The sequence below is a fragment of the Pseudophryne corroboree genome, chromosome 8 (assembly GCF_028390025.1).
Source record: "Pseudophryne corroboree isolate aPseCor3 chromosome 8, aPseCor3.hap2, whole genome shotgun sequence".
Classification (NCBI taxonomy): domain Eukaryota; kingdom Metazoa; phylum Chordata; class Amphibia; order Anura; family Myobatrachidae; genus Pseudophryne; species Pseudophryne corroboree.
This window is the reverse complement of record NC_086451.1, coordinates 70,786,611-70,800,859: the sequence shown is the minus strand read 5'-3', so window position 1 is coordinate 70,800,859 and position 14,249 is coordinate 70,786,611. Positions and strand designations below refer to the sequence as shown.

At 44.8% G+C, this 14,249-nt stretch overlaps 1 protein-coding gene across 9 annotated transcripts in view; it reads left to right on the top strand.

The window, feature by feature from the left end:
* GOLGA2 (golgin A2) overlaps positions 1 to 14,249 on the top strand; it is a 135,737-nt gene that overhangs the window by 6,084 nt on the left and 115,404 nt on the right. For 6 of the 9 annotated variants that reach the window (XM_063936619.1, XM_063936617.1, XM_063936616.1 and 3 more), the window contains exons 2-3: positions 8,153 to 8,269; positions 9,556 to 9,636. In XM_063936619.1, the coding sequence (XP_063792689.1) occupies positions 8,153 to 8,269; positions 9,556 to 9,636 (198 nt within the window). The remainder of the gene's footprint in view (positions 1 to 8,152; positions 8,270 to 9,555; positions 9,637 to 14,249) is intronic. The other 3 variants (XM_063936618.1, XM_063936623.1, XM_063936622.1) reach the window with 1 other exon arrangement.

Below are 14,249 nucleotides of genomic sequence, written 5' to 3'. Positions count from 1 at the left end.
GAAGTTGTTGGCATTATACCCTTTCCCACCAGAGGTTAGGGCGCGCTGGGAAACACCCCCTAAGGTGGATAAGGCGCTCACACGTTTATCAAAGCAAGTGGCGTTGCCGTCTCCTGATACGGCCGCCCTCAAGGATCCAGCAGATAGGAGGCTGGAAACTACACTGAAGAGTATATACACACATACGGGTGTTATACTGCGACCGGCAATAGCCTCAGCCTGGATGTGCAGTGCTGGGGTAGTGTGGTTGGATTCTCTGACTGAAAATATTGAGACCCTGGATAGGGACAGTATTTTATTGACTCTAGAGCAATTAAAGGATGCTTTTCTTTATATGCGAGATGCTCAGAGGGATGTTTGTACTCTAGCATCAAGAGTAAGCGCGATGTCCATATCTGCTAGAAGAAGTTTATGGACGCGACAGTGGTCAGGTGATGCGGATTCCAAGAGGCATATGGAAGTATTGCCATATAAAGGAGAGGAATTGTTTGGGGTCGGTCTTTCGGACCTGGTGACCACGGCAACTGCCGGCAAATCCACCTTTTTACCTCAGACTCCTTCACAACAGAAAAAGACACCGTCTTTTCAGCCGCAGTCCTTTCGCTCCTATAAAAAGCGACCAAAAGGACAGTCTTATCTGCCGAGAGGCAGAGGAAAGGGTAAGAAAGGGCAGCACGCAGCCCCTGCCCAGGAACAGAAGCCCGCCCCGGCTTCTACAAAGCCATCAGCATGACGCTGGGGCTTTACAAGCGGACACAGGAACGGTGGGGGGTCGACTCAAGATTTTCAGCAATCAATGGGCTCACTCACAAGTGGACCCGTGGGTCCTGCAGATAATATCTCAGGGTTACATGCTGGAGTTCGAAAGGTTTCCCCCTCGCCGGTTCCTAAAGTCTGCTTTACCAACGTCTCCCTCAGAAAGGACGTCGGTTTTGGAAGCCATTCACAAGCTGTATTCTCAGCAGGTGATAGTCAAGGTACCCCTCCTACAACAGGGAAAGGGGTATTATTCCACACTATTTGTGGTACCGAAGCCGGACGGTTCGGTAAGACCTATTCTAAATCTGAAATCCTTGAACCTGTACATACAGAAATTCAAGTTCAAGATGGAGTCACTCAGAGCAGTGATAGCGAATCTGGAAGAAGGGGACTTCATGGTGTCCCTGGACATAAAGGATGCTTATCTGCATGTCCCAATTTACCCCTCACACCAAGGGTATCTCAGGTTCGTGATACAAGACTGTCATTATCAGTTTCAAACGCTGCCGTTTGGTTTGTCCACGGCCCCTCGGGTCTTTACCAAGGTAATGACCGAAATGATGGTTCTTCTACGAAGAAAAGGCGTATTAATTATCCCTTACTTGGACGATCTCCTGATAAGGGCAAAGTCCAGAGAACAGCTGGAAGTCGGTGTAGCACTAACCCAGGTAGTGCTTCAGCAACACGGGTGGATTCTGAATCTTCCAAAATCTCAATTGACCCCGACAACTCGGCTGCTGTTCCTGGGAATGATTCTGGACACGGTTCAGAAAAAGGTGTTTCTCCCGGAGGAGAAAGCAAGGGAGTTATCCGAACTTGTCAGGAACCTCCTAAAACCAGGAACGGTGTCAGTACATCAATGCACAAGAGTCCTGGGAAAGATGGTGGCTTCGTACGAAGCGATTCCATTCGGCAGATTCCATGCACGGACATTTCAGTGGGATCTGCTGGACAAATGGTCCGGATCGCATCTGCACATGCATCAGCGGATAGCACTGTCACCGAGAACAAGGTTGTCTCTCCTGTGGTGGCTGCAGACTGCCCATCTGTTAGTGGGCCGCAGATTCGGCATACAGGACTGGGTCCTGGTGACTACGGATGCCAGCCTACGAGGTTGGGGAGCAGTCACAAAGGGAAGAAACTTCCAGGGCGTGTGGTCAAACCTGGAGACGTCTCTTCACATAAATATACTGGAGCTAAGAGCGATCTACAATGCTCTAAGTCTGGCAAAACCGCTGCTTCAGGGTCAGCCGGTGTTGATCCAGTCCGACAACATCACGGCAGTCGCCCACGTAAACCGACAAGGCGGCACGAGAAGCAGGAGTGCAATGGCAGAAGCTGCAAGGATTCTGCGCTGGGCGGAGAATCATGTCATAGCACTGTCAGCAGTGTTCATCCCGGGAGTGGACATCTGGGAAGCAGATTTCCTCAGCAGACACGACCTTCACCCGGGAGAGTGGGGACTTCATCCAGAAGTGTTCCACATGATTGTGAACCGTTGGGAAAAACCAAAGGTAGACATGATGGCGTCTCGCCTCAACAAAAAATTGGACAGGTATTGCGCCAGGTCAAGAGACCCTCAGGCAATAGCTGTGGACGCTCTGGTAACACCGTGGGTGTACCAGTCAGTGTATGTGTTCCCTCCTCTGCCTCTCATACCAAAGGTACTGAGAATTATACGGAAAAGAGGAGTAAGAACGATACTGGTGGCTCCGGACTGGCCAAGGAGAACTTGGTATCCGGAACTTCAAGAGATGCTCACGGAGGATCCGTGGCCTCTACCTCTAAGAAGGGATCTGCTTCAGCAGGGACCTTGTATGTTCCAAGACTTACCGCGTCTGCGTTTGACGGCATGGCGGTTGAACGCCGGATTCTAAAAGAAAAGGGCATTCCAGAGGAAGTTATTCCTACCTTGATTAAGGCTAGAAAGGAAGTGACTGTACAACATTATCACCGCATTTGGCGAAAATATGTTGCGTGGTGTGAGGCCAAGAAGGCTCCAACGGAAGAATTTCAATTGGGTCGATTCTTACATTTCCTGCAAGCAGGATTGTCTATGGGCCTAAAATTGGGGTCCATTAAAGTTCAAATTTCGGCCTTATCAATTTTCTTCCAGAAGGAATTGGCGTCAGTGCCTGAAGTACAAACTTTTGTAAAAGGTGTACTACATATACAACCCCCAATAGTGCCTCCAGTGGCACCGTGGGATTTGAACGTGGTTCTAAATTTTCTCAAATCTCATTGGTTTGAGCCGTTAAAATCGGTAGAATTAAAATACCTTACATGGAAGGTAACCATGCTGTTGGCCCTGGCTTCTGCCAGGAGAGTTTCAGAGTTGGCAGCTTTGTCATACAAGAGCCCATATCTGATATTCCATTCGGACAGGGCAGAATTGAGGACACGTCCTCAATTTCTCCCTAAGGTGGTTTCGGCATTTCACTTAAACCAGCCTATTGTGGTGCCTGCGGCTACTAGCGACTTGGAGGACTCCAAGTTACTGGACGTTGTCAGAGCATTAAAAATATATATTTCAAGGACAGCTGGAGTCAGAAAAACTGACTCGTTGTTTACATTGTATGCACCCAACAAGATGGGTGCTCCTGCGTCTAAACAGACGATTGCACGTTGGATCTGTAGCACAATCCATCTTGCACATTCTGTGGCAGGCGTGCCACAGCCTAAATCTGTAAAGGCCCACTCCACAAGGAAGGTGGGCTCATCTTGGGCGGCTGCCCGAGGGGTCTCGGCATTACAACTTTGCCGAGCAGCTACGTGGTCAGGGGAGAACACGTTTGTAAAATTTTACAAATTTGATACTCTGGCTACAGAGGACCTGGAGTTTTCTCATTCGGTGCTGCAGAGTCATCCGCACTCTCCCGCCCGTTTGGGAGCTTTGGTATAATCCCCATGGTCCTGACGGAGTCCCCAGCATCCACTAGGACGTTAGAGAAAATAAGAATTTACTTACCGATAATTCTATTTCTCATAGTCCGTAGTGGATGCTGGGCGCCCATCCCAAGTGCGGATTGTCTGCAATGCTTGTACATAGTTATTGTTACAAAATCGGGTTATTACTGTTGTTGTGAGCCATCTTTTCAGAGGCTACTTCGTTTTGTTATCATACTGTTAACTGGGTTCAGATCACAAGTTGTACGGTGTGATTGGTGTGGCTGGTATGAGTCTTACCCGGGATTCAAGATCCTTCCTTATTGTGTACGCTCGTCCGGGCACAGTACCTAACTGAGGCTTGGAGGAGGGTCATAGGGGGGAGGAGCCAGTACGCACCATGTGACCTAAAAGCTTTTTTAGATGTGCCCTGTCTCCTGCGGAGCCCGCTATTCCCCATGGTCCTGACGGAGTCCCCAGCATCCACTACGGACTATGAGAAATAGAATTATCGGTAAGTAAATTCTTATTTTAGTGAAGGAATTAGACCTGGAGCGTTACAGTTACTTCCAGTTTTCTTTGGAAGGATTATTTCATTTTTGCAAGTCCGGTTCCCCACAAGTGGCCTATTGTCCTTTCAAAGAATACTGTATTTCTTCTGGATTCTAGTAAAGGCTGGGGCTGGAAGAGCCTTAACTATTCATTTGTTGAGGTTGCAGCGGACAGCTTTGTGTCAATCCCTGATTTGCTTGTTCACCTGTTCTGAAAACTGTACCTATCCCTCAGACATTGGGCTTGTGGGTGGCTGTCAGCTTGCTCACACATGCAGGGATATTTACTGTAAGTGGTTGTGGCTTGTGCATAAGGGCGTTATTACATATTTTCAAACCAGGTAAATGCATTTTAATTATGTTAGCCCAATATAGATAGGTGAATTTGTTTTGCATCCATTTCAACATTGCATGCAGTATTTATGGGAGATGACTCTCGTACACAGTATACTGTGCTGCATGGGACTCTCTCGTACACAGTATACTGTGCTGCATGGGACTCTCTCGTACACAGTATACTGTGCTGCATGGGACTCTCTCGTACACAGTATACTGTGCTGCATGGGACTCTCTCGTACACAGTATACTGTGCTGCATGGGACTCTCTCGTACACAGTATACTGTGCTGCATGGGACTCTCTCGTACACAGTATACTGTGCTGCATGGGACTCTCTCGTACACAGTATACTGTGCTGCATGGGACTCTCGTACACAGTATACTGTGCTGCATGGGACTCTCTCGTACACAGTATACTGTGCTGCATGGGACTCTCTCGTACACAGTATACTGTGCTGCATGGGACTCTCTCGTACACAGTATACTGTGCTGCATGGGACTCTCTCGTACACAGTATACTGTGCTGCATGGGACTCTCTCGTACACAGTATACTGTGCTGCATGGGACTCTCTCGTACACAGTATACTGTGCTGCATGGGACTCTCGTACACAGTATACTGTGCTGCATGGGACTCTCTCGTACACAGTATACTGTGCGGCATGGGACTCTCTCGTACACAGTATACTGTGCGGCATGGGACTCTCTCGTACACAGTATACTGTGCGGCATGGGACTCTCTCGTACACAGTATACTGTGCTGCATGGGACTCTCTCGTACACAGTATACTGTGCTGCATGGGACTCTCTCGTACACAGTATACTGTGCTGCATGGGACTCTCTCGTACACAGTATACTGTGCTGCATGGGACTCTCTCGTACACAGTATACTGTGCTGCATGGGACTCTCTCGTACACAGTATACTGTGCTGCATGGGACTCTCTCGTACACAGTATACTGTGCTGCATGGGACTCTCTCGTACACAGTATACTGTGCTGCATGGGACTCTCTCGTACACCGTATACTGTGCTGCATGGGACTCTCTCGTACACCGTATACTGTGCTGCATGGGACTCTCTCGTACACCGTATACTGTGCTGCATGGGACTCTCTCGTACACAGTATACTGTGCTGCATGGGACTCTCTCGTACACAGTATACTGTGCTGCATGGGACTCTCTCGTACACAGTATACTGTGCTGCATGGGACTCTCTCGTACACCGTATACTGTGCTGCATGGGACTTTGAGAAGTTTCTATCAATGCTCTGACATCAGTATAAATGTAGAGATATGTGACTGTCTTCATTTTGTTCCAGTACTCATACTAGTACACCCTTGCTGTTGTCACATGTATTTACTAGCATTCACCCTACTCCCATCTATAATACAGTAGTGCACCTTTGCTGCTGTTGCACTTATTTACTAGCACTCACCCTACTCCCATCTATAATACAGTAAGTTGTGGTGTGCAATAAGTTTCCAGATGCACAAAAAATATGATATTTACAAACCTGGGCAGACTGGATGGGCCATATGGTTATATTCAGTGTTTCTATGTAAAGTATTCGCCTGAGGAGTCTATGCCATGTTGCATGCGCTCAAACCACTTGATGGTCTTCACTGCAGTTTCAGATGACTCCAAAACGAATCCCACACATCTTCTACTTGATTTGTGGGAACATGAAGAAGTCGCAGGGGGCCAGGTCTGGACTGTATGGCGGATGACCAAGCTCCTGGATGCTTTCATAGTCCATAAAATCCACCACTTTCCTGGACTTGTGGGCAGGTGTATTGTCATGATGGAGAAGAGTACCGCAAGCGCAAGTTCTTGGACTGTGCCTGGAAATAGCTTCCATAACTTGTGGTAAACATTGGTTGTCATACCAGTCCCCAGTATCGGTGCGCTACTGCACGAGTGTTATGGTAGCTACATGACCAGTCTTGGCCACAAAAACAGCCAACATCTGCTTGTTCATGCTGCACTCGCGCCAGAACTCCTCTGGGCTGACTGTAGTTTGGTCTCTGGGTCAAAAATGTAAATCCAGGATTCATCGCCACTGATGATCTCCAGACAGAGTTTGAGCGAGCACCATAAAACCTGGTCAGCATGCTGCAGCACCAAGTCACCCGAGCCACCTCCTGCTCTTGAGTCAGAGTCTGATGGGGCTCCCAGCGTGCAGAAATTTTGCTCACACCAAGCGGATTAATCATTGAGATGCCTATCTCCTTACTAGCTGGTCCACAGTTACCCTGGTGTCCACCTTAACTGTGGCCCGCGCGGCAGTAATGTTGTCCTCTGTGATGGCAGACACAGGTTGGCCACAACACTCCTCTTCCAGAGACCATCTCCTGTACCAAAATTCTACAACACTCTCAAATACAGTGGTTCGGTATTGTGCTTCCTCTCCAAAAGCAGCTCATAGTCGTTCAAAACTGTCTTCTTGTCGCAGACCACTCTTGTAGTCGTAGAAGATCATGACTCTCCAGTGACCTCTGTTGAGCTCCATAATGAGTTCTTGAAGGAAGGGAACATGCTGACTTCTTCAGTGAGCAGTGTTGCTTACATATGGTTCTGTGCCTTGACATTTCACAAGAACTTTAGTCAAAGATTAGAGTTCACAACCAGATAGTCAGATTGTGTCTACCTATGCACTGCACATCCGGAAACTTATTGCACACCCCTCGTAATTACAGGGGTTTAACATACAACTAAATCTAAAGATTGGACATGCATACGTGTTGCTTCACACTTGTGATTGAGCAAAATGGACAATTATATTGACATCTATTCTACAATGTAGTTGAATTGGGATAATTTACTTTTTGGGTGGGTCATAGTATTTTGAGCTAATGGCGTAGTCCATTGCTTAATGAGAGAAATGTTGTGAAATGTAAGCATTTACTTTCTGCATGTCAATGACTAAATACGAGATAGATTTTAATAAAATCTGGTAGTATGCACTGAGCAAGCTCTTCTGACAATCCATGCAGGGCAAGATCATACGGGTTTTCTCTACAAAATCAAAACATTTCTGGTTCTGCACTACTTCAATGGCAGTCTACACCTGAAAGCAAACTCCTCTTTGCTCCAAGGCGCTTACAGAGAGTTAGATTTGGGTGGGTTATATTTTTTTCTGTGCAGGGTAAATACTGGTTTATTTTTACACTGCAATTTTAGATTTCAGTTTGAACACACCCCACCCAAATCTAAATCTCTGCACATGTTACATCTTCCCCACCTACAGTGCTGCATGGTTTTGTCCATTATGGGCCCTACACATTTAGCGATGTCGGCGATTTTGGCCGATGTTCAATCTGAATGATGATCGTTATCATCCAAATTGACTTGCATTGGAAAACGATGGAAAACCAACGATGAATGACCGCGGGGACGTGCATCGTTCATCGTCGGTACCTCCACACTAAACAATATGAACAACCTATTGTTCATATCGCCCGTCAACGTCTCTAAGTGTGTAGGGCCCATTAGTCTGCTTTTTTTTTGTTTGCTGACAAACCTGAATAAGGCCTACAATCCCTGAGATTGCTGTGGTATATTCGTGCTGTGCTGTTAGTGGATGAGCTGATTATAATTTTGCACTTCTATTTTGCAGCTGAAGGAATATCAACAAAAGACAACCCCTCCAGCTCCTGCAGGCGGCAAGAAGAAGAAAAAGGGAAAAGAGTCAAACAGCCATCCTGACACCCCGAATCGCCTCTCCCCAGACCCGGTAAGTGGCTTGCTAGCGTTATGTACCGTGTCTCGCCCAGTACAGACAGCACAACTTATTCATTCTGGTATCTTTTTAATTACTAATGTTAAATGCCTGTTCTCTTCCTGTCCTGGTGGTATCTTCTCATTTCTGGTATATACTGGATAAAAAGCACCAACTGATGTACATTTTAAAATGCCTTACAGATCCTTTTTGTAGATTTTTATATACTGGTTTTCCTTAATCTGGCAACCCATGAATTGTCTGCATAGAAATTAGGGTCTTCTACTCCTTTTCAGCACTAACAGCAGCTGGATATAGAGCAAACCCCAATTCCAGGATCCAAATTGCTAATTTGGTTTGTTGGCTAGTGGGCTGTTCCTTATGGTGGTTGTTCTGAGGGCTCCTGACTATGGAGAGTGGCACCTTTAGTAAAAATCTCTTACTAAGCGGTGATGAGCCTTAAAGTAAAATGGCTAGCTTGTTTCAGAATTTGCATGGCAGACTTTGAAATTACCACAGATTTTGCCGCTCAACTCCATTAATATTAAAATGAATTGCAAGTTTTAAATCGTCTTGCTGGCGGAAACAAAGACTTGTGTTAAAGTTGTTTCTGACTTGCCTATCTACTTGTGAGACGGAGCCTACAGCTGACCAGTATCATTTCATTTTGAAAATCTAGTAGTGTTTTGTAGATCCTCCATTGTTACATGTTGGAGCTATCTGAGTAATGGTTAGCGATGCATGAAAGTGGATAGTACTGCTGGCAAATCATTTTATCAATAGGGCAAAGTAAATGAGGAGGTGGGTGGTCTCTAAAAATGTATATAGTATCCCATGGAAGAACTACCATTTCGCCTGTGTGTTTGGCTGAGGAGGATGGCATGAATAAAATGTTGTCTATTGTAACAATACAATTTTCTTGATAACCTGTCTCCTGTCCGGGATACTGTATATGATTATTCCATAGTCCTGCTCATCTTGATTTAGACAGCACCCATATAAATTGGGGGGAGTAACCCTGCAGCTCATGCTGTGATCTGTGGAGGCGTCTGCAGAGGACTGGTCCTTTTTATGGAGTCCTCTAGTAGTGTAAGCTGTGGGGCAGTTGGTGGTGAGGAAGTGGGCTCCTCTTGGGTGCGCCCCAGTATTTTCCACAGAATATATTAATGAGGGTGGTACAAATGATGACGACCCCTCTTACGTGGTTTCTGCCGGCAGGAGTGAAATAACGGTAAAGTGGTTGCCCCCGGCTGCTTATCTGTCTCTTTCCCTTCTTTCTCTGTTTCTCTCACTATCTTCAGATTGAGGCCATTTTGAAAGGGCTGGTATCAGATCTTCATAGATCCAATGGGGTGTCCATCCCTGCATTGGGAGACATGAAGGTGAGGTGTCTATGGAGGTGGGGACCACCTCCTCTTACTGGCTGTGCTTCTTGCTCTGCGCCATGTGTGTCTGCATAGGGGCTGTCCCCTGTTTTATCATCCTTTTATTGTTTTGTCATCCCTACTGTCATTGCTCATTGTTGAGCAGCCCTTTGCGTCTAGTCTGTTTTTAATGAAAATCATTTAGGAAAGCGTGGTCTATCTTCTCTACGTCTCCTGCCTGCATTTAAGTGTCTCTCTGTCAATGCTTGAAGGAAAATAGGCCTCACAACTGTTACAGGTCCCAAATGAAATGGTCGATCTTAGAAATACTGTATCCTGTCCCCACTGTGTCTAGGCAGCCGGTGTACTCTAACAGTTGTGTAATATTAGATATTATTTGATTAGGCTATGCTATTCTAATATACTCATTATGCTCAGGCAAAGTATATTAAAAAAAACTAATAATATACAAATATATATATATATATACACACACACACACACACACACACACACACACACACACACACACACACACACACACACACACACACACACACACACACACACACACACTATCCCATATCCAAATATTCAGAAATACGGACTTTTTTGAGTGAGATAGAGAAACCTTTGTTTTCTGATGGCTCAATGTACACAAACTTTGTTTAATACACAAAGTTATTAAAAATATTGTATTAAATAACCTTCAGGTTGTGTGTGTATAAGGTGTATATGAAACATAAATGAATTGTGACTGTAGACACACCTTGTTTAATGCCCAAAGTTATAAAAAATATTGGCTAAAATGACCTTCAGGCTGTGTGTATAAGGTGCATATGTAACATAAATGCATTCTGTGCTTAGATTTAGGTCCCATCACCATGATATCTCATTATGGTATGCAATTATTCCAAAATATGGAAAAATCCCATATCCAAAATACCTCTGGCCCCAAGCATTTTGGATAAGGGATACTCAAAAAAAAAAAAAAAAAAAAAAAAAAAAAAAAAAATATATATATATATATATATATATATATATATATATATATATATATATATATATATATATATATATATATATATATATATATATATTTATATTGCAAAGGGATGAGGTGTTGGCAAGCGACCAATGGTGTCAATTAATATTATGAAGACAGGTAATTATGAAAACATAAAATTTATTTCAGAAAACATAGCACTAAAAAAAGGGGTATTATATAAAATAATGACAGTAAAAAATGCAGCCTATGCAAATTGATGTATAAAAAAGTGAAAAATAAAAATAAAAAATTCAATATGCCAAATTCATAAAAGAGAACATAAAAACATAAGAGATAAGGCATAAAATGTGCAGGATAAAAGATAAAAAAAGAGAGAAATAGCTTAACTTCAGTGAAGTTAAGCTATTTCTCTTTTTTTTTTTATCTTTTATCCTGCACATTTTATGCCTTATCTCATGTTTTTTATGTTCTCTTTTATGAATTTGGCATATTGAATTTTTTATTTTTATTTTTCACTTTTTTTATACATCAATTTGCATAGGCTGCATTTTTTACTGTCATTATTTTATATAATACCCCTTTTTTTTAGTGCTATGTTTTCTGAAATAAATTTTATGTTTTCATAATTACCTGTTTTCATAATATTAATTGACACCATTGGTCGCTTGCCAACACCTCATCCCTTTGCACCAAATTAAAAACTTTAGGCATATATACCAGTGCCTTAATATCTTTTGAGGTTAATAAGCTGACGCCCTAATAGTCCAGAGGGAGTGTCTACCAGGTCCTTTTTTGGTAATTATTCAGAATACATGGTTCCGATACTGACGTTTTTATTTTAGATACTGTATCTGTGGTGCTGTTAGCGTCTCTGGTCTATATGTGTATATATATGTGTGTGTGTGTGTATGTATTTTTTTTTAAAAATACATATGCAGTCTGAAAGCAAACAAGCAAAACACTTATTTTAAAACTCCATGTATGCATACGTGTGAAATCTGTGCTGTGTTTGCTGTCTGACTTTACATGACATCTCAAAGTGGGTGGAACATGTTTGTATAAGTTGAGACCAAGCTAAATTCTACAGCAAAGTAAATGTTCTCACATTGTTTCTTACACTGGATATTATGAATTAGATAATCTGTGACTTGGGGTGTGGGGCAGACTTGGAGAAATATGGCAATGTGCAGTGAGCTGCTGAATCTTTTACATTGGGTGAAATTTAAATGTTATCATGCCGGCAGCCACTAGATGGCGCCCAAATGGAGCTATTCAATTGCAGCTCAGTATGGGTGTGATGGATGCCGGCGTCTGCATATCAGCATTGGGCCACCACATGATCTGTGACATTCCGTATACATACATGTAGTTTGTGCAGAGTCATTCCGCTACAAGAAAGTTTCCCGGCTATTGTCTGGTTGATGGCGGTGGGGAAATACTGTCTGAGGCATTTTTCCAAAATATCCCATAGCAACCTAGAAGAACATGGCCCTTGGATAACATTAGTGTTCTGCTCCTCAGGCCATTGGGATGGGTGCATGTGGAATATACCCCTCCTGTCAGGGGTAACATAGAGTGTAAGCGATCCGTTAATAGTCCTATTTAGCAATTTGCATTGTTCTGTACGCATAATCCATACCCAGAAATGCAGCCACACCTGTTAAACTCTTCACTATTAGCAACAAACACTGTAGCTGATGCCACATGCACTTATCCACTTCATGAGAACATGGTGACGGGTATGCCATCTGACCGTACCATACACCTCTCCTAGGGGTATATTTGCTAATGTGCAGGTTTATAGTGGAGACGTTGCCCATAGCAACCAATCAGATTCTACTTCTTATTTACCTAGCACCGGTTAGAATCCACTTCTATAAGCCAGCACATTAGTAACTATACCCCCTTGGGTCTATTCTTTACTGTTTCCTTATACTTTGTATTGTAACAATGATTAGCCTGTTCTCTGCTGCAGTCCCAGGCAACCTTTGCCAGCCTGGGACTCTATCACTGTGATTGTTTTAGTGCAGTAAAGTTAGGTATGCACTATGCCAGTCCCCCAGTAGAGCAGATAAATGATCCTCATGGCAATTATCTAGTCCTTGTGTCCCCCCGTACACACTAAGGGCTGGATTCAGAGATGGATGCTCAAATCTTCTAATGCAGCTGGAGGCGTCTGTAATAAAGAGACGCCTCCTGCAGACATCGCAGATCGCTAGCGATGGTCGCAGCCCTTGGCCATCTGAGTACTTAGAATGACCGGCGGAACTGCTTAAAGCGGGGTCAGGAAGTCTGCCATTTGGGGGGAATGTGTGTGTGCCTGAAAACAACTTGCAGAAGGAGTCCGTCACATGCGCAGTACAGATCCTGGACAATCTGACAATATGAGATGAATGCAAACCATCGGGTTTAACAGTTGCAATGCAGAAGTTCTTTACATGGTTGGGATGTCATTTCAGCAGCATGACATGAACTTGTACTGTCGGCGCAGTGTCTGCAGCCTGTTATTTTCAGGCAGGATGGTTGGCACCAGCCTGCCTGCTTCGTGGGACTTAGGAGGGGAGGGGGGGGGGGGAACGGCCCAACCTCCCATAGGGTTCATGGTCCCGTTCCCCGCTGACAGGACACTGAGCGCCTGAGGGAACTATTCGCAAGCCCCACCGCAGCACACCGCCACCCCTAACAGAGCCAGAAGAAAGAAGGGTGGTGAGTACTAAGCCGGCGTCCCATCTAGCGGGTTGCCGGCCATTATGGCAGCACAAGGGTACGGAGACGCATGGCTTCTAACCGGGGCAGATTGCATCTCAAGACACAGTACACAACTGCATCTCAGTACACTGTACACAGTACCCAAACTTGCAAACACAGCCTTAAAAGTGTTGTTCTCCATTTTAAGCACAAAAATTTCCTCAGCCAGTATAAAATAAAAGCGGGAAGACCGCTGGCCATTGATGGGGCGGGGCCTTACGATGAGAGGATCCAGCAGCTCACCAGTGCCATTTTCCCTCTGCAGTGGACACAGACACTGACTGACAGGGACGCGCAGCTCCTCCGGTGTGACTCCAGATTACCTTAGCTGTACCAGGGGGTCATAGTGGGGGGAGCGATATTGGTGTACTAAGTTCCCAATCTGGCTAAGCTTGGCATTAGCGATAAAGGGCGCTGTGGGCTGGCTCCAAAATACTCTATGCCTCCCTGGAAGGGCTCTTTGTGGTTTAATTGTGTTTTTAACCTTTCCTGTGTGTGTGCTGTCACATTTACATTATGTCAGGCAAAGAGTGTGTTTCATGTACGGTGGAGTGTTCCTCTTCCCCAGGGGAGCTCACTACTATACTTAGTGTAGTGCACATTCTCAGGCTAGCGGGGCTAAACCAGTGTGGCTGGTTTTCCTCAAGGGAATGATTTCAAATATCTCTAATAAATTGTCCCGCAATGAGAAAGAGACGCAATACTTAAGACAGTCTGTGGATGAGATTATGAACAGAGACTCGGTCCCCAAACAAGCGTCCCAGTCCCTTGCCATTTGTCCACAATAACTAACTCTGGCCCATATCCTACAGTCTGACTCTGACGCTGAGGGGTCAGACATGGAGGAGGGGGAGGTGGATTCAGAAGGGGGGAC